General features: G+C 41.7%; 1 protein-coding gene across 1 annotated transcript in view; it reads right to left on the minus strand.

The window, feature by feature from the left end:
* The window catches only part of MTHFD1 (methylenetetrahydrofolate dehydrogenase (NADP+ dependent) 1, methenyltetrahydrofolate cyclohydrolase, formyltetrahydrofolate synthetase), a 40545-nt gene that overhangs the window by 3122 nt on the left and 18317 nt on the right, over positions 1-19106 (minus strand). Inside the window, exons 10-26 of the mRNA XM_010087536.1 lie at positions 18790-18887; positions 17601-17774; positions 16946-17082; positions 16608-16654; positions 14438-14545; positions 14261-14335; positions 12389-12491; positions 11125-11201; positions 10037-10177; positions 7383-7451; positions 6941-7052; positions 6616-6755; positions 6155-6196; positions 5019-5119; positions 3899-4076; positions 2670-2777; positions 1626-1778 (exon numbers count right to left, since the gene is read on the minus strand). Coding sequence (XP_010085838.1) covers positions 1626-1778; positions 2670-2777; positions 3899-4076; positions 5019-5119; positions 6155-6196; positions 6616-6755; positions 6941-7052; positions 7383-7451; positions 10037-10177; positions 11125-11201; positions 12389-12491; positions 14261-14335; positions 14438-14545; positions 16608-16654; positions 16946-17082; positions 17601-17774; positions 18790-18887 — 1863 coding nt within the window. The remainder of the gene's footprint in view (positions 1-1625; positions 1779-2669; positions 2778-3898; positions 4077-5018; positions 5120-6154; positions 6197-6615; positions 6756-6940; positions 7053-7382; positions 7452-10036; positions 10178-11124; positions 11202-12388; positions 12492-14260; positions 14336-14437; positions 14546-16607; positions 16655-16945; positions 17083-17600; positions 17775-18789; positions 18888-19106) is intronic.

The raw sequence follows: 19106 nt of genomic DNA on the forward strand, positions 1-19106 counted from the left end.
AAAATACTGATCTGATTCAAAATGCCCTGGATTCCTTCTCAAAAGAACGTGCCTTCCCTGGCTTCGTAGAAACCTCAGCAGAGTGATTTTCATGTCCCTAACCAGAAGACTTACTGTTAATTCTGGCAGAATTAACACCACAATATACTACATGTCCAAGAACACATTAGGAATCTGAGAAGGGAGCACAAAGGAAAGAGTCCAACTTCACAGAAACCGAAGACATCAGAAATAAGAGCCAAAATGTTCCTTTTAATGTCTGAAAACATCTTTCTGTTGTATAGCTCATTAATGCTGTGTACTCTTTCCTTCTCCAGTGCTTATAAAAAAATAATAAAATAAATAATTGTTTGGATTAAATCTTGGCTTGCAAAAAATGACATTAATAATAGGAACAAGCATGTGTCTTTCATTTTATCCCAAAACACACATCACTCTTTAAAAATATGGATAAGCCAGACTTTAATCAGGATGTGGTTATTTCATTTACGTTCGGTAATCTGGAAACCCGTACCTTCCTCTTTTTTTTTTTTTTTTAAGAATTAAAATAAAAATTTATCCAATATTTGGCTCTATCTAGCATTTGAAGGAAGAAAGGATCCAACTCTTAAATCAGCAAATTTCTTCATCTCAGCCATGCACCCCCAATGCCGTTGAAAGCTTATTAAAACAAACATGTTGCCATGAAGACTTCAGAAAAAGTTCATGCCCAAAAATAAGAAAAAAGACAGCGCTGCTTGCTCCAACCGTTCCATCCCCTAAAGTAATTTAACAAGTTACTCAACGTTTGCCCAGAACAGATTCCCCAGAGAAGATTTCCAGTGGATCCTTTCATCCTAACATTCTTTCTTTGGATGCAAACCTGAACGTTAGCTCATTTTGCAGGTAGCTCCTCTTTCTGCCAGATAATTCATTTCAAAGCTATTCCAGGATCCGGTTTCCACTGTAGCTACTCTATCTCCTCCCAGCTGACATGATGCCAATCACGTCAAAGAACAGAAACTAAAAACTCAAGGGCATAGTAAAATGAATAGCTGGAACTGATGCAGACTGAACTGCAAACAGATGGTCAGCAAAACCATGAGAACCAAATGGGAGGGGAGACTGACAGAAGATTAACAGTACAGGTCAGCTTCGCTTTGGAGGTGCCTCATCAGAAGTTGTTGGCTTTGTAAGCTCTGGAGGAGTTGTCTTGTTCTACCCTGAACTGCAGGTGTACAGACTTCACCTGTAATACTGGAAAGTGCTTTCATCAGGAATGCAAAGTCACAACAGCAATCAGGTGGGCGAAGGATTTTTCCCATCCCCTCTACCAGACTGCAGGTCCCAGATCTCATTAGCTACAGAGCTCAGCCTTTCCTCAAAATCCAGGAAGACAGAGATCTGGGACCTGAGGAGTACACTGGGGGCTTGCTAAGTATTCAAATGGTCAGATGACCTACTTTAGCTTCCCTCTTCCTCCTGAAAAAAACTGTTAAGGGCATCTAATACACTGGTCTGTTAAAATACCACCTGTAAATGACAAGGACTCCCCTAATTTAAGATACCTTTTGTAACTGCTTACTGGAATGCACATGAAGCTTTTTTCCTCACCCCACAGTTGAAGGTTTCCCTCAATCACATACCGTTCCTACTAGCGGATACAGGAATCCAGCACCAACACTGGCCCGAATGTCTCGGATTGGCAGAACAAAACCTGTAGGTGCTCCTTTTTGTTCAGGGTCATGCGACAATGACAAGTGAGTTTTAGCCATGCAGATTGGCAGGTTTCCAAATCCCTGGGAAAGGCAATGAAAAGACAGAGAGAGAGAAAGAAGAGTAAGTGAAAACCCAGTAACCTTCCCTGTGCACAAATGTAATTGCTCTATTCTGTCATTCTCAGCAGACATCAGACAATTTATCAGGAAGTTTTACTCCTCACCAAGTGCTTCATCCACAGCCTGTCAGACCCACTGACCATTCTGCATCCCCATTCCTTCTCTCTCAAAGTCTCTAACTGCCCCCTGCTAAGTATTAAAGAACCACCATGGCCCCCCCCGCACATCCAACTGAGGAAAAAATTAATGGTATGGAAGTGTTAGATATAAAACCTCGACAGCTAACTTACTTTCTACTCTCTTCCCAAAACGCTAATTTAAATAGCTCAGAACTAAAGTTCTTGTTCAGCTGAGGTCAGTTAATTAGAAATGTTTGATCAATACAATTGCAGGTTCTGAGGAAGTGGCAATTACATGCCTATGGTATTTTGACAGGCATGTAAAGGAATATACAAGAAACAGGAAAAGTGAGAAACTATACATGCTAGTAGTAAATGGACTGCAAAAGCAAAATTACTCAAGCACACTGTGAACAAAGCATGGTTAGTTCTCACACTGGTTTTCTCTTCAAAGCCCTTTACAGACCTTCATTAACTCAGAAGTAGGTAAATTCACAAGAACGTCATGCTAGAGAAGAGTAAAAGCAACACAAAAATCAGAAAGCATCTAATTCAACAACCAGATGTCAAGTTCAAAACTGCCAGCTCCTCTTCCTTCTCTGCCATAGCAGCATGCAGTGAGTCCTGGACAAGGACATGATTTGAGTGATGATTCCCTTCACGCACAGTTTGAACACCACTGCACACATTAAATTAAAACCACCATTGGTATCAGGTGACATGGAAAACTCACTTGCTTAGTGTACAAGGCGACTTTCTCCTCTGCTTCTGGAAGTAGCTCAATGTCACTTGCCCCATAGATCTGCTGTGCAATGAGCCTGATCTTATCTATAACAGGGAGCTAGAAAAAAAAGACAGGCAGGTCAGTGTGGCCAAACTACAGAGAGCCGTAACAGCACAGCAGCTTCACAATCCTTCACACGTGTTGAGCAACGCCCATCTGCAGATACAAGAGCTATTCCTTTTTGCTGTAGAACAAAGCTATGCAGTAATTTGAGGGTTTTCAGAACAGGTTTCATTTATCTTGTTGCAGTTGCTTCTCTCAGTAAGAGGGCAAAACTATTTTACTAGTCAGAAACAAAAAAATACACAACAGTATTTCTTATAACCTGTGCTTGCATGTTAATTACCTCCACTGCAAAAGAGACATCTTTACTCTTTCTCAAATACAAGTAAAAAAGCGGACAAAAATAACTTGATGGAATACAAGTTAATGGTTAAAGAAAAGCACCAATAAAACAGGTTAAAGAAGAAAAGTTGAAAGCATCTGTTGAAGAGCTAAATAGATATAATGACACAGCTCTGTACCTCATTAGGTGCTTGAATAGGTGCTTGCTATTAAAGGAGGATTCAGTCCACAACCTGGGAACTAACAGTGACTTCATTACCTGCAAGTCATCTGTCAAATTTGCTCAAGTACACTCATTAGACATACACACATACACCCTCTCTTCCACCCCGACTTGTAGTGTGACTCCATAAGCCTTACTTGCAGAGAAAAAAAAACATTAAAAAAGGACAAATTTTGTTCCATAGCCTTTTGCATAGATTCCCATCCTGAGCAACAAAAGCACCCAGAAGCTCTGCAGTGAGGTAACAGGTTTGGTCAGGCTTGTTCCAGTCCATGCTCTGACAGGAATGCAGGTCTCAAGTTCAACAAGTAAACTTCCCCTTACCCTGGAACATGGCTGCCACAGTAGAAACCTTTTGGTGATCTCTAGCAGAGTCACAGTAGCATCCTTCAGTGTCAAAAGCAAACGATATTTCACTGGGTACTCAAAACAACAAGAGCAGACTAACTAGGTCTTTGACACTGGTGGAATAAATGCTATGTTCTAAAACCAAATTTCTCCTCCGTTTCTCAGAGCAGCCTTTCAGACAGCCTTCAGCAACTTAAGCTAGTGAAACCAACTGATCTCCACCTTATAAACACAGTACCTCTGTAATACTGCCGGTTCTTACCTCCACATTATAGAGGAACCTGAAGTTGCTGGGTGTCTGTGATGCTCTCAGAACAGCTTGGGCCAGTGCAACCGCCCCTTTACCTCCCTCTGCCCAGTGTGTGCACTCCACAGCGTCGAACGCTCCCGCTTCCTTTGCCAGTTGTACTACAAGAGCCAGTTCAGCCTTTGTATCTGTTCTGTAAGGAGAAAAGTTTGCACATTTGTATGAGAACGCACAAACAGTAAATTAACTGTCTGTTCTAACCATTTTTCACTCTTGCTAACACCATCCAAGAGCTGTCCAAGAAATCACAGAGTCCAGCCATCAGAAAGCCACTGAGGGGCTATCCACCAAAGCATCCTCCACCTTGGTGAAGAAATCTGCTCCACAGAGGCACAGACAGGAACAGGTAGCTCTGGAACTACAAGCAGAAACCCATGACTACTAACAGAGCAGCTTTCCAGGCTTTCTGTCATATCTCTGCTGTATCAGCAATGCAACTCCTGTTTGCAGAAGGAAACTCAGAAAGGCATTAGTGCTGCTCATTTAGAGGTGCTAATATCATGTGCACACAACAAGGTAAAAACCATAATTTCTCTAAATCAGCCAGTATGGGTTTACTTCAGATGAAGAAGCCTTAGCTGGCTACTCCGCTTCAGCTGGCATCAGCTTTAAAACACCAGTTCAAAGCCCTTCTGCTTGCATAAAAAGACCACACACAGATTCTATTTCCTGTGCAGTACAATGTGCAAAGCCCAAAATGCTTCTTAGTGGGGCATCATTACTCCATACAGCAGACCATTGAAACAGTATGGTCGACAGCACAGGCACCTTCACCATCTATTATGAGCTTGGATTCCACAACATCACAGGCACCTTTTGTCCACAGTAATTTTACCAGTCAGGGTGTAAGTGATGGCAGATAATAGCCACTGATCATAAAATCCTAAGCTAACTTAAATTAAGGAATGCATTTTAAATGACTAAGCAGAACTCTCCTATTTATTCAGCCTTTTCCAGCAACGCAAAATGCAGCAAACAATACATTGACAGGACTGAAAAAAAGAGTGTTAAACATAGCACATAAAGTGCCAGAATTTTATTCCCATGCATCACTTCCATGTCCCAGCTCACTTACTTGAAAGCATTGACAGCCACTACTACTGGGACACCAAACATCCGTGCATTTTGGATTTGCTTGTTTAGGTTACTACAGCCTTTTGCCAACAGCTGAAGATTCTGTAAAGAAGACAGCAAGCAGGAAGCATGTTTTATCAGGGGCAGCGAAACTCTTGTTCCAAATCCACTATGTCCCCAGCTGATGATAAAAATGTCAAAAGGGGAATGAAACCACAAAGGCAAATCCCCAGTGCTTCTTTCTGAACAGTCCAGACCCATGCGTGTTCTTGGATGGAAGACACGAAAAAGGAATGACTACATCTAATGATCACTGGTTTCAGCTGCCAAGCCAAGGTAAGAGAAATCACTTTTTATCCTTTTTTTGTTATTCTTAGTAGTTAATACCCATGCTCATTAATTCCCCACAGTAAAGTCTCATTTTCCTCTGTGACACATTCCTCTTCATGTATTAAATATCATTAGCAGTGAATCTCATGACACTTGTTTGAAGTCTGTGGCAACAGTTTTCGGTTTACACATATTTACATTTTGCAGCATCAGAGACTATTCATGGAAATCCAGATACATATTTCATCCCTTCCTATGCGAAGAACAATCCATAGAGAAGCTCCACAGGTGCAAAAGCTGCAGCAATGTAAAGAGAGCCAGATAATTATCCAAGTGTACACAACCATTCAAGGCACAAGGACAGAAGCTGAGTCTTTAGTTCACTTTCCTCTCTGCTTGCAAAGGAGAGGAGGTACATAAAACCAGAAACTGCTGCTGCTAAGAAGAGAGTAATTAGAGAGGCACTCTGAATATTTTCAGAGACAATATTTCAGCCAAGCAATTACTCCATACTGAGCGGGTCAGGGGACCCAGAGTAGATATTACTATGAAAAACTGAGCGCACAGACAATTGCATGAGAAACGAGAAGGCTCTGAATACTGGCTAGGTCAAGTACAATAAACGCTTGAAAGATCAGAGCCAAAGCAACATGATAAAAAAAAAAAAAAAAGAACATTATTGAGGAAGCATTTCCCTAGCAGCTAAAGAAATGACACACACTAGTGATCCAGGCATGCACTGCATGACAATATTGCATCACAACTGTAGTTAGCTGGTCAACTCTGACAACGGTGAATGAAGTTTACCTCTTCCATGTACTCCTTCGGTAAAGGTACCCCAGCTGTGACCTGGGAAAAAAAGGAAAAAAAAAGATGGAACCCCTAAGATTTTTATCCATGACAGCAATTCGTGCTTGATTCTTATTAGTGTCAAGATACAACATTCTACTGCAGGCTGACGATTTTTCTAAGAAAAAAAATAAAAGGAAAAATAAAAGACTGCAAGATGCACTCACAATACAACAAACGACTGACTGCGGTAATATCACAAGTGCCCCAGCATACAAGCACACCAGTAGGACAATAAAACAAGCAGGGATGTACCTGTAACAAGTACCTCACAAGCAACAAGGACATACAGATTCCTTTTACAACTGCAAATCTCAAGACAACTACAAGCATACCAAACCCTTGAGGGCTTTAAGTGACTGGATCAGAACAACAGTAACAGCCCCTCAGACCCAAAGAAAACCTTGCCTAGTACTTACTGCAGGCCCTCCTCCATGCATTTTCAGAGCTCGAACAGTAGCAACCAACACCACCACATGGGGCCGGAGACCAGAATAGCGGCACTTAATATTAAAGAATTTCTCCATGCCTATGTCTGCACCAAATCCTGCCTCTGTAACTAGAGTAGGAATTAAAAGAAAAGAAGCTTGTGAGAGGTTGCTGGGTGGAGAAATCATGCTCTGATTATATAAATCAGAAACATCTTCCAAGACAAAAAAAACAAAGACAGTCACAATAAAAAAGGCAGACCCCTCCCTGCAAAGCAAACAAACAAAAAGCAAACAAACCATCCCATACACTTACCAACAAAACCCTCTTTACCCACAAGCTTCAGTGCTATTTTGTCTGCCAACACTGAAGAATTTCCATGTGCAATATTGGCAAAAGGTCCAGCATGAACAAACACTGGTGTTCCCTTGAAAAGGCAGGGTGCAGGGGAGAGAGAGAAAGAGAAAATCAGAGAATAAAGTTTACAAAATCTGTAGCATTTCAGGAGATAAGTACTATCGTACCTGAAGGTAAAGAAATATGCTCATAGAAGACATCTTAAAGCCTTCTGATCAAACATTTGTTATCAGTAATACGGCTACAGGGCAAACAGGATTATAATAATCTGCACAAGTGGAGTTATTAATCCCTTTAGGAAAAGGATGGCTAAATACCACCAACTCCTTCACTCACACTGTCTAGACTCCCAAAACACTTCCTGGTAAGAACCCACATATAGCAAATCGTTTGTGCTCACCTCTAGTGTCTGCATGAGGTTTGGTTTAACAGCATCTCTCATCAAGACAGCCAGAGCACCAGTCACTCCCTAAAACAAAAAAGGCAATTAGTTTCCAGATGTACTACGACCTTGAGACAGTTCCCATGCAGTGTCAGGGCTCTGCTTTTGTCCTGGTGAGCTTTCAGGACCAGAACCAGCAAATTACTAACCCTAGGAGGGCAAGGCAGAATAACGACCTTTACATCCTTGCAAGAGGATCTGTGATTTTTGCTGGGTGCAGTCTCTTGGTTGCGACCTTGCTCAGCCATCACTTTGTAGTGAAGGCACAAAGAACAATTGCTGTTTCAATGCTATGGCAAGGTTAGTAAAGAACACCAGTGAGAGAGTACCCCTTAGGTAGGCGTGGTTTACTGCAGCCAATTCAGTGGCACAGAGCAGGGAGTTTTTCAGGACAGTTGTCACACATGTTGAAATTTTGGACCACACTCATCACCCTGGTATCTCAACTGTAGCATCACTGTCTTTTTTTGGAGTACCTAAACACACTAAGAAGTTTAAAGTGACACATATGTCAATATTCTTGGGTTGTGCAGGTAGATTTGTCTTGGACTTTTCTTCTTCCTCATTTCAGCAACTAGGCTCTATATATTGGCCTTAAAATGTCATAACAAGCTGCTGCATCCTGGCCAAGTCTCTTGTGCAGAAATAACTTCTAAAGTGAATCTCTGCAATCAGGAGAAAGACCAGGCTGACATAATGAAAGGCAAGCACTGGAGCCCATGTTTCTTCCAAGGTGCAGCAATACACCCTGCTGCAATTCTGCTTCCTGCAAAGTGGAAGCTTGAGATTTCATCCACATCTGCTTTGGTAAGAGAAAATGAGGGTTTGGTCATCCTTGTGACTGACACAGTCTAGTAGAAACCAAACTGGCTGTTACCCAGCACTTGCAAAAGTAACTAGAATTGCTAACATGGGTACTGAGCCAAATGTTCAGAGCAGTTATGAAAACCTTGAACTATGATTTTTTCTTTCTTCCCTTTTAATTTCAAGTGGATTGCAGAACTCAATTATATGAAAGGTTTTTTTAAAGACATTCACTGCTTTGTTTCATTAGTTTCAATCTTGACACGTGAAAGCTTATTTAACATTTAATGGCTAAGCTTTAAGCTTCAGCCATCTCCAGAATAATAAAAACTACAGAGCAAGATTTCCATGACGACATTTCAGGCCTGTGTCACTCAATGGCACTTAAGTACACCCCATATCTAAAAACCAGAACAGGGTTTAATTCTGGTACTTAAGGTTAAACTGGCAGCATGCTAGGAGTAGGAATTAAAATCTAAAATCTGCCTACAGAATTTTGGCACACACTCTCCCTCATTCCCAACAAGTGTCTCACATAAAAATATTTACAGATAAATGATTCCCAGCCTAGTGCTTTTCCTGCAAGGCCAGAGTCGGGCCACACTGCTAATCTACTGTTTCTTAGGCTTATCCTGGGAGGAAGCAAAACAAACCAAAAAAAAAACCCCAACACAAGAAAAGCCACAGCAAGATAGCAAGAGCTGGGTAAGCCTTAGTGCTGGAAACCTTGCTGGAAACACAGGTCAGGATACCTACCCTGTGGATTCTTCTGTCTCACTGGAAAGGTTCATTCAGAAAATGCAAGACAAACCTCATTAACACCACATCGTGCAAATTTGTAACACTCTTGTCTTTTGCCAAGCAGGCCATGAAAAATCTACTACACAGCAGTAAGCACCAGTGTCATATGTCTACCGACTAGTGCAACGGTCCCGAGCCTGTTCTCTGTCTTGAGGCCAAGTGTCAGAGCACAGTTCACATACACAGCTCAATACCCCCTTTCTTCTCCAAATAGGCTTGCCATCTTCAAAGCATTTATTGGAAGAAGAGTCTGGGGCACAGGCTATTCCCCTGAAATCACGCTGAAGCATCATTTGGGAGAGTGCTAGCCAACACACTCCACAAGCATGCCAACAACTGTACTAATAATTATTATTGGACAGCTGCAAGACAGTGCTGCAGCTTGCAACTGCTGCTTAGGACTGCTCTACATACTGGTAATAAACATCTGTGCTACTATATTCAGCATTTTATGCAGTGGAAAGAAGGGTTTTGTGTTGTTCCTCATCAAAGGCTGTCTTAAGGAGACCCTGCAATTCTTGCAAAAGTTTTGTCTTTTACAGCATTCACAGTCTTCTTGAATAAGATATTTCATCATCTGCAATTAAATTTGCACAAGGCTTTGTTCCTGCTCAATATTTTCTTCACTCCAGGGAGCCTGAGCAACAGGATGGCCAGCAGGATGCATTTGATGTTGAGTTCTTCCTATTTGTAAATATGCTTTTATCTAGAAGCCACCATGTATTTCCCCATTAAGTCCTATGGTGCTAGCTGCAATTTGACACACAGCATACCACACAGGACCCTTTGTCCTTGCCCAGGTCAGACGCACACACACATTCTCTGGGTCAGGTGCTAGCTACACTAAAGTAAAAAACCTTCAATAACTCCAGGGGCTAAGATTTCATCTTTGATCTTCTATATGCTAAGGCCTTTTCCGTACAGAACTGTCTCTCTGCTTCTCAATCCAAGGACTTTCAGAAGTAATAGGAAAAAGTTAGCATTTACGAACTGAATGACTCTCTTACAAGGTCATCTGTTGTAACTGGTTCTCCTCTCTTGCTGGAAGCTACTACCATTCTGCCCAGTCGCTTTTTCATATCATCCAGCCCGTCAGAGAGTGCTAGAACTGCCATGATTTCACTGCTCACTGTGATGTCAAACTGAGCCTGCAAGAGATGAATAAAGAAGGTGAACTCATCAAAATTCCCCAGTAGCAATCCTTACCTCTGTTAAATTCTTGAAACAAGGACAATCATCACCATCATAACAAAAAATAAAAAAAGACATACAAATATAAAAGAAATCCAAAGCATTATTCTCAAAACATGCTTCATTTAATTTGGCCATTTTAAACTGTATTTTTTCCTGCAAAATTAAGTAAAAACTACTTATTCCATTGTTATTATATGACTCTCCTGGCACTTTACGTTAACGATTCAGGTAAGAACGTAACACTAACAAATTACATTTTGGAAGACTGAGCTTACTAACTCATCTGGCTATCACTAAACAGTACAGTAAATGACAAAAAAAACCAAAACAGATCCTATAGGAAATGAAGGGTAGGATCCATCTGACATAACACAGACACCTCCACCAAAGCTAAGCACCCTAGAGGCATTTCAAGTGAATAGAAAGGCTTTTCTGAGCACAATTCATTCAAACTATTAATTTGATAGTTACTTAAGGGATGAGAAGAGTCACAGCCCAGATTGCTTATCTTAGTCTATTGATTATTTAATGAATCTAGACAACAGGCTCAGATGCTGTGTCTAGTTTTAGCCGGACGCATCCCACCCAAAGCATCTGCAGTGGTCAAGACCAGCCACTGCCATGCACCATATCGACAGAGGGCATTCGAGTACCACTGTTACTATGCTGGAGTTATCTCCGTTTGGGAAGCCAACATTCAGGAAAGAAGAGGTAAGGAGTGAACAACAAAACTAAACTGCACTGGTAGCGGCGAACTTAACTGCTTGGCTGAAGGGCCTTTCTGCTCTCTCTTTAACAAGGTACTGGTAAAAGATGGAAATACCTGGAGTTACAGAAACTTGCTTTAGGACCACGTTTTTCAAAGTGCTTTTTAAAACATGCAAGAAAAGGGAACAAGTACCGTTCGTGAGAAGCCTTTTTCTGTTGGAGACTGTCCAATAGTGATTTTCCTAAGGAATCTGTCATTTGTATCCAGTACTGTGAGGAATGCAGAGAGGAAGATGACAAGTCATGTTGCAAGTCATAACTCACATCCATGCCTTATTCCAAACACTCAGCTAGATCACCTATGAAGAGAGGATGGCAGTTTGAGACACCATCCTCTCCTAAAGAATGGCCAAGTGCCACCCTATGTGATTCTTCCCCAAAACTGAACTGCAACAAAGTTTAGATGCCCACAGTCACATGCAGACCCTGCACTGCATCCAGAGGGAGTCCACCTCCCTTTGTGTGCATTAACCACAAGTCTGAAGCCTCTCTGAAAAGCAGAGCTAGCAAGCTAGTATTACTCCAATTACTTTTTCACCATCATTAGTCAATGTGGAATCAGGAAATTATTACAGGTAAAAATAAATAAAATTATAATTTTATAGGTTAAGTGATAAAATGGTCAGATTCTACCACTTAGTGAGAGGAGTTTCACACAGCCCCATTAACTCAAATTACCTTGGAAACACAAACTATCAAATACTGGCTTAAATTTGCTGTTCCTTACTATCTGCTTGAAAAATTATAAGTATTTTATAAAATATCTCCCATGAGGCAGACACTTGGGCCCTACTACAGGTTATGAAGCAAATTCTGGAGAACACATTTCACACTGTATTTTAATAAAAAGAAGAAAAAGCAATACTCTTGAGGTCTTAATCAGAAAAAATTGTCTATATTTGAAATTTCTTTTGCTAGTGAAATATTAAATCTGCCAGACCAGAGATTGATCTTCAGGTATCTTGAAAAACCTTTTAAAAATCTGGTCTTTATTTGCTGTCTGTCCCCAACAGAGCAAGTGAGCAGACTAAAACTGAGTTTAATCCTGGAGCAGAACCCTCTCCTTGCTCTCAGCGCTTTCTCAGTTAGGCGAAAAGGCTGTTGGCTGCAGTTGCCAAATGCAACTTTCTCAATGACTGACAAATCCAGAAACACAAATTTGCACCAATTAGTGAAGTCTGCTCCAAATTCACAAAGATTAAGATTCAAGCCCCTGCATCAGACCCTTCAGAAATGGGATCCCAGCTGCAGGCACCTACCCCACCACACACTCAGAAGGAGAGGCTAGCCCTGCCCCTTCCCATTTTACCAGGAAATAGTTCCTGCTGCACTTGCAAACCTCTCTTTTAAAACGCATTTTGTTTATTAATAATTATTTCATTTAACGCCTCTTGTACCTCTTTGCCATGTGATGGTGCCTGGGTCAATGTCCAATCTCACAAATAAGTTTACTTCTTCCTTTGTCAAAGCCGCAGGATCGGTTTTGTTAATGCCCAATTTCTATGGGAGGAAAGGACAAATAAAAGAAAAAGGGTACAATGAAAAGATTCACAGAAATAAACCTTTGACTAGAGCAATGAGCCTTCAAGCAGCACCATTTGCACATTCAGAAATAAGGAGGGGCTGCCTTTCTGGTGTCCCTTCTTCCTAGAGCCCACGGCAATGTAGGACGATCCGTATCAGCGTGTACTTGGAAGCACAGCTCGCTGCTGGCCAGCTGGTAAAGGGCAAGGCAGACAACAGAGCTCATTAGGGCAGGTTGTCACCAAGCTTTGTGCAAGGCATCTACAGAAAGAGTAAGAGAAACAAAGCTCTGCAGTTCCTTACACGCCTAGTTCTAATCATTGGTCTCACATGCTTACATCCATTTCTCGTTAGTTTGCCCAGGGTCACTGCACACAGCCATACGTATTTAAAGACACTGCCTTCAGCATGCTGGTTAAACGGCACAAAGGAGGAATTAAACAATTCAGTCACAAGGCTGTCAGCATCCCAGAAAGCTGATCTTGAACATACTGAGAGGATGGGCAGTTTGCCAAGCTGCTTAATTGAGAGAAGAATTATCTCAAGAAGCCTAATACAAGCACAAGCTTAGGAATGAGAACGATTGAGTTGATTTATGAACGAGCAAGCTTTCTGTAATTATCTAGATAGCTAACGCGTATTTTTCTCCTGCAGAACAGCAGGGAAGAAAAAAAGTCTGTCCTCTTACTCTTCAAGCACATAATTTAGAAAAAGAAATAAACAAAAAAAAGCACAAAATAAAGATATCGTCTTTCTGGCATTCACATCTTGACATTTAATAACCAGAAGAGTGGCTAGGGCAGAGTTCCTCAGCAGTCTGTCACGCACACCAAGCAATGTGACATAGCTTCTTTGCTCAGCAGTGGAAGCAAACCACACATTCTCTAATGGTGGAGACATAATAGCCAATTAATAAATCAGAGTTTTAGCTTCCTAAGTAGTCCGACTATTGCTCCTGGCTTCCAAATGGGCAACTGATCCAGCCTGAATGCTGTACGAACAGGTTTGTTCTTGGAATGAACTCAGCAGGCCCCAGGCTGTCCTTCTAGTCAGGAAGGCCAAGCCCAGAGCATAACCATTCCTCTGTTAATCCTCATTTTTGCAGAGCTCAGGGTTACACGCTTGTTTACATTGATTTCTGAGGATCAGAGGAGCTGTGGTCTGCTCAGGGACTGCCACGCAATCACAGGACGCAATCACATTGATTTAACTGTGAATTCTTTTTTGGGGAGAGAAGTGCGGGATGCTGGGGGACATGTATTTTTCCCCTTTTCCATGTTTGCTCAATCTGGATAAGACAAAAAAATTCTGTTCTCTTTTAGATGAATTTTATAAATTGCATTTTTTTTTTGTCCTGCATTATCTATACAGCTGTCACATGGGAACTATTCATCTCTCGCTGTAACTGGGTTTAAGGTAAGAAGACTGATTCTGGTCCTTTCTTGAATTGCATTAGGGACACTGATGTGACACTACTAATAAAGGACACTAATCCCTCTGCCTCTTCCCACTGTGTTACTGCCACAACATATGATAAAGAGAGTTACATCAATGATTCTTCCCCTTGGGGTTGCACCTCACTGTTTTCTGTGCTCTAAGAAGGGCTACCACACTTTATGTAAAAAATAAATGCCAGCAGAATGACTTAGAGGACAACACGAGGGTTTCTGCAGCCTGGCTCTGCCTACGTAAAGGATGAATAAGTGGAAAAGAACCAGAAACCAATGTGAAAACAGTGAACTTACTTGTAGTCTTCTGATCTGAATGTCTGAGAACTTCCTAACACCATTGACAGAAGGCACCAAACGGTTGTAGAGAGCCTTGCAAGAACGAAACAGGCAGTTAGTGAGCACTGCTGGCACACCCAAAACATGTTGACCAAAGTGGGCTGGCTCCAAATACATCATAAGAAAGGACCATACCTGGTCAGTCTGACTTAATTCATGGAATATACGTGCGTCGATAGCAGCAGCGACCAGGTTGTTGGCTGCAGTGATAGCATGGATGTCACCAGTGAGGTGAAGGTTAAACTAGAGGACGTAAAACACATCAGTTACCTCATCCAGCTGCAATTTTCATTTATTTCAATTTATCGTAGACAGATGGAAAGAAACGTATTAATAGCAATGTTAAAGTGGGTGAGGGTGGAGGGGGAGAGATTGCTCAGTGCAGTATGTGGAAGAGAGGAAAGAATTTCTCTAAAACAGAAAAATGCCTCCCCCACATTTGTGTCATTTTACAAACTTCCAGAACGAAGCTTCCAAATAAAAAGGTTTTTTTCCCCCATGAGAACAGTTCTCACAAGCTCCTTGACACCCAAGACGACCATGGAATGGCACATCTGCATTGCTCCTCCTTCACCTTCCTTCTGACCCACTCTCATTATTTGCACAACAGGTTTCACACGCACATTAGCTGAAGCTGCTGCTGCTCCCACAAAGATGTCTGAGCTAAATTGAAACTACCAACCTTGTGTAGTGCTAGCAGTAGAGCTGTGGTTGCACAGAGCTCTGCATAAGCTCACCACTCCAACACACAGTATCGTAGGCAGAACTTTCAGACCACGTACTACACAGCGACACTGCTAGTAGTTTTCTTGGTTCTATCTCATTAAAAGATCGTTTGAGTGGGTTTGTCTACGTGAGTTATCTGGCTGCACTGTAGCGATACTGACAAATAGCTTGGGATATATAGCTTATGTGACAAACTTGCATTATGGCAGGGGAGTAAAAGGTGCAGTTAAAACAATCCTTTTTCTCTGAAGCAGAGCAGTAAAGGAAGACAATGAAAAAAGGGACATTACAAAAGGTGATGTGACAGAAGACCTTATGGTACCATTTTGTTGGAGCCTTGCTATTGTGGTCTTAAAAACCAGATAGCTAAAAGCAGAATGGAGCTAGTCACACATTGAGTATAAATCCTAATTAGCAACTGCTAATTGTTGTGTCACTCTACATACATGCAAACAAGAAGCAATTATTACCACCGCGGTTCTGCAGTACAGGAGTTTTTCACTTGCTAATCTTTTCCTAGGACGAAAGCTGCATGTAGAAATACCCAATGATGTATCAAGGTCATTACTGGAACTAGTGACTCCAGATACTTTGATTTTATGAAACATGCATCAATTAAAACACCCCCACAAAGCTATGTGTACTTACACCACGTGGGTCATACTTAAAGAAAGTCCCTTCAGCCAGTTTGGTTCCAAGAGTGGGGCTGTTTCCCATTGCTGCACACAGTCAAGTATTTTGGCTCATCTTATTAACACTCCCAAACAGGAGGAGATTATTTCTCCTGTCACATCTATCATTCACACGTGTTCTTGGCACCTGACTAAATCAATATTCTGCCTCTTAACATTTTATCTTTTATGGACTTTCTGCATCAACTGGAATGAACAGCCGTTTTGATAATTTCTGCTTTTCTTCATAAAATTTCCCTGTGTCAATCTATAGTGCAAAAGACAAAGGTAGAATTCTACAGGCAATTACTTTGAGAGTTGAGACAAGCATGAGAGCACGTGCTACACGTGCCTTTCAATTCCCTGCCTCCAGACACAGGATTTTACTTGTTGCCAAGTCACATCAGAAATATGCTACAGTGCCAGTCCCCCACAGGCTAAGGTCTTGGCATTATTGATTCTCAACTTCCCTCCCTTTTCCCTTTTCGTGTTAGTAATCTAAAATACAAGTACACCAAAATAGCACACAGAAAGTCAGTGACCACTGCTGCTCACAGAACTACTTAATATGCTTCCAAAACATATTAAGCCATTATAATCTTCATGTCAGTTCTGGGAAGAGGCACAGGATGTACTTTGCTCAAGGGTGCACAGCAATTTAAGGCAGAGAAGGGGCGGGAACAGAGGAACTGGGTATTCCCAGTTCTATGAAGTTCCTTGACCATGCAGGCACCCTTCTGAAACAACCAAAGATGTTTTGTATTTTTTAAAAAAGCATTGCTGAAATCAAGTTCTTGGGAGTGCTACACTGGACCATAAACAAGAAAGATTTGGTAAGACATCTGACTTCAGTATCTCTTCAAGGTCTGTCAGCTACATGTGCAATGAGGCTTTGTATAAAGAATTACCTCTTCCATAGGGATAACTTGACAATAGCCACCACCTGCAGCTCCACCTACAGAGAGACAATAGTAAAATCATGCAAATAAAGGTCTCTCTAGCCCACAATGATATTACATGTGTTTGCTTAATGGCTTTCAGAAGGCAGCTACTGTCTGAGCAGCTTAGTTTAAATCCCAGCACAGCACCTGCAGATAACACTGAAGAACTTACCCAAAGTTTTTCTTTCTTGAAAGAAATGCAATTGTAACTGGGAATTATGTAAAACTACAATGCAGCAAAATCAAATCTCTGAATGCCATCTTTCCCCATTTAGTCCGACTGCAAGCAACAGAACAGCTCATACCTTTTATACCAAAGGTTGGCCCCTGAGAAGGCTGACGAACACAGGCAAAGACGTTCTGGTGAAGGTGTGCTCCTAAGGCTTGAACAAGACCAACAGTGGTGGTGCTCTTCCCTTCTCCCAGGGGAGTAGGAGTTATCCTGCAGGGAAAAAGCAGAACAGACACAGTTAAACCCTTTTAGTGTGTGAGACTCAAAACACAGGGATAAAACAGTCACCCGGTGATTGCAGTTAACGCCAGTTCAATTCTGGATTGGTTCAGACATCAGCTAATCATCAATTCGAAACTGAAATGAGATTGGTGAATTATCACATAACTGCTGAAGACTTTGCTCTGAAACAACTCGATAGTTACTGTTGAAGGCAGGCTACTAGACTAGGAGAACTTAGACTACAATCCAGACTGCCCTTCATAACCCTGACCTGCAGACCAAAACAATTCATCCACAGGAGAGAAATGTTAAACTACATTCCCACTATTTGCAACAAGAGATAAATCTATTTCCCAAACCCCTAGATTCTCAGTGTGATTTACTAAAGCCCAGAGCACCCCATACAGTCACCTTACCAAAAGACAACACAATGACAAGCCACGCTAATAAAATTTCTTTTCACCTTGACATCATGTAAGTGATGCCTCAGTTAAGGAAGTACCTACCCAGTAACAACAACGTATTTGCCATCTGTCTGGTTCTTCAGCCGTTTCAGAACTGACAGATGAACCTTGGCTTTAGTTTGGCCGTAGAGCTCCACCTCATCAGGGAGCAGGCCAACTTCTTTTGCAACTTGATCAATGGGCTTGGGAATGCAAGACTGCGAGATTTCAATATCACTTAAAGAAAGAGAGCAAGGTCAATTGATATGTCAGAGACTTCTCACAAATTCCCTGCTTCTGGACAGCATAAACTACAAACACCTAATCTATATTTTAAAAGGGAAGCTTTAACCCCTCCCAGTTAAATGAATCTATCCCACTGATACTGGCTACATTAGAACAGAAAGAACGTCAGAGTTGCATTTTTTTTTTTTTTTAAAAAACCAACAAAACAAACCGAACAACAAAAAACCTCCCACCAACCCTCCCCACGCTCCTCCCACCCCTAGAATGCCTTTTGTAGACAATGTGTTATGCTCCCTTATGGCATTTTTTTATATTTTCAACTGCTCCCTGGGGACTTGACACCAACAACTCCTACGTCAAGATGCTAGTGTTTTGCCACGTCAGACTGAAAATTTCCCAGAATACAAGTGTCTCGCTATTTGTTGAATCAGCAACTATCCAGCTGGCCTAAAGAGTCAGTGGAAGTCCACACTAATATTATCATAGATTCATAGAATCACAGAATGTTTGGGGTTGGAAGGGACCTTAACAATCATCTAGTTCCAACCCCCTGCCACAGGCAGGGACACCTCCCACCAGCCCAGGGTGCTCCACGCCTCAGCCCAGGTTGCTCAAAGCCTCATCCAGCCTGGCCTTGAACCCCTCCAGGGATGGGGCATCCACAGCTTCTCTGGGCAACATGTGCCAGTGTCTCACCACCCTAACAGGAAAAAATTTCTTCCTAGTATCTAGTTTAAATCTACAACTGTTACTCCTTGTTCTGTCACTGCACTCCCTGATTATGGTGGATGACCCATGCCTACACTTCACCATATGTCACAGCACCACTACAGGTCAGCTTTGCTCCCTTAGGAAGGCCTCACAGTGCTTTCTCTCTACTTCTCTCAAAATGTCAATGCCAGCTACAGTCTACATACATGTATGCCCCATATTACATAAAGGTTGGGAACAGAAGTGAATACTATAATGCATCAATACCACCACTGTCTCAATTTGAAAGCATTACCTTGGAACAGGCATCTTTAGGGTAAGCTGGTTATACTGGATGTTCCATTTTCCAGGCTGGAACTTCTCCAGAAAACGCTGTGCACTCTCCACTGTGCTCTAAAACAAGGATGAGAATGCATTATAGCAACCACCACTGTATGAACCATGCTGGTTGAGAAAGAGACCCAGAGAGGTTCTCCCCTCCCATCTGTCTCAGTTTGGGATTAACACAAAGTGTTTTGATTAAAGCATTTGCTAACAATCCAAAATGAGATTCTGCTGGTAGTTTTCTTAAAAAGAAAAAAAAAAAACCTACCATACCTATCTATCAATCTA

This window comes from Pterocles gutturalis, unplaced genomic scaffold, assembly GCF_000699245.1.
Source record: "Pterocles gutturalis isolate BGI_N339 unplaced genomic scaffold, ASM69924v1 scaffold16071, whole genome shotgun sequence".
Classification (NCBI taxonomy): Eukaryota; Metazoa; Chordata; class Aves; order Pterocliformes; family Pteroclidae; genus Pterocles; species Pterocles gutturalis.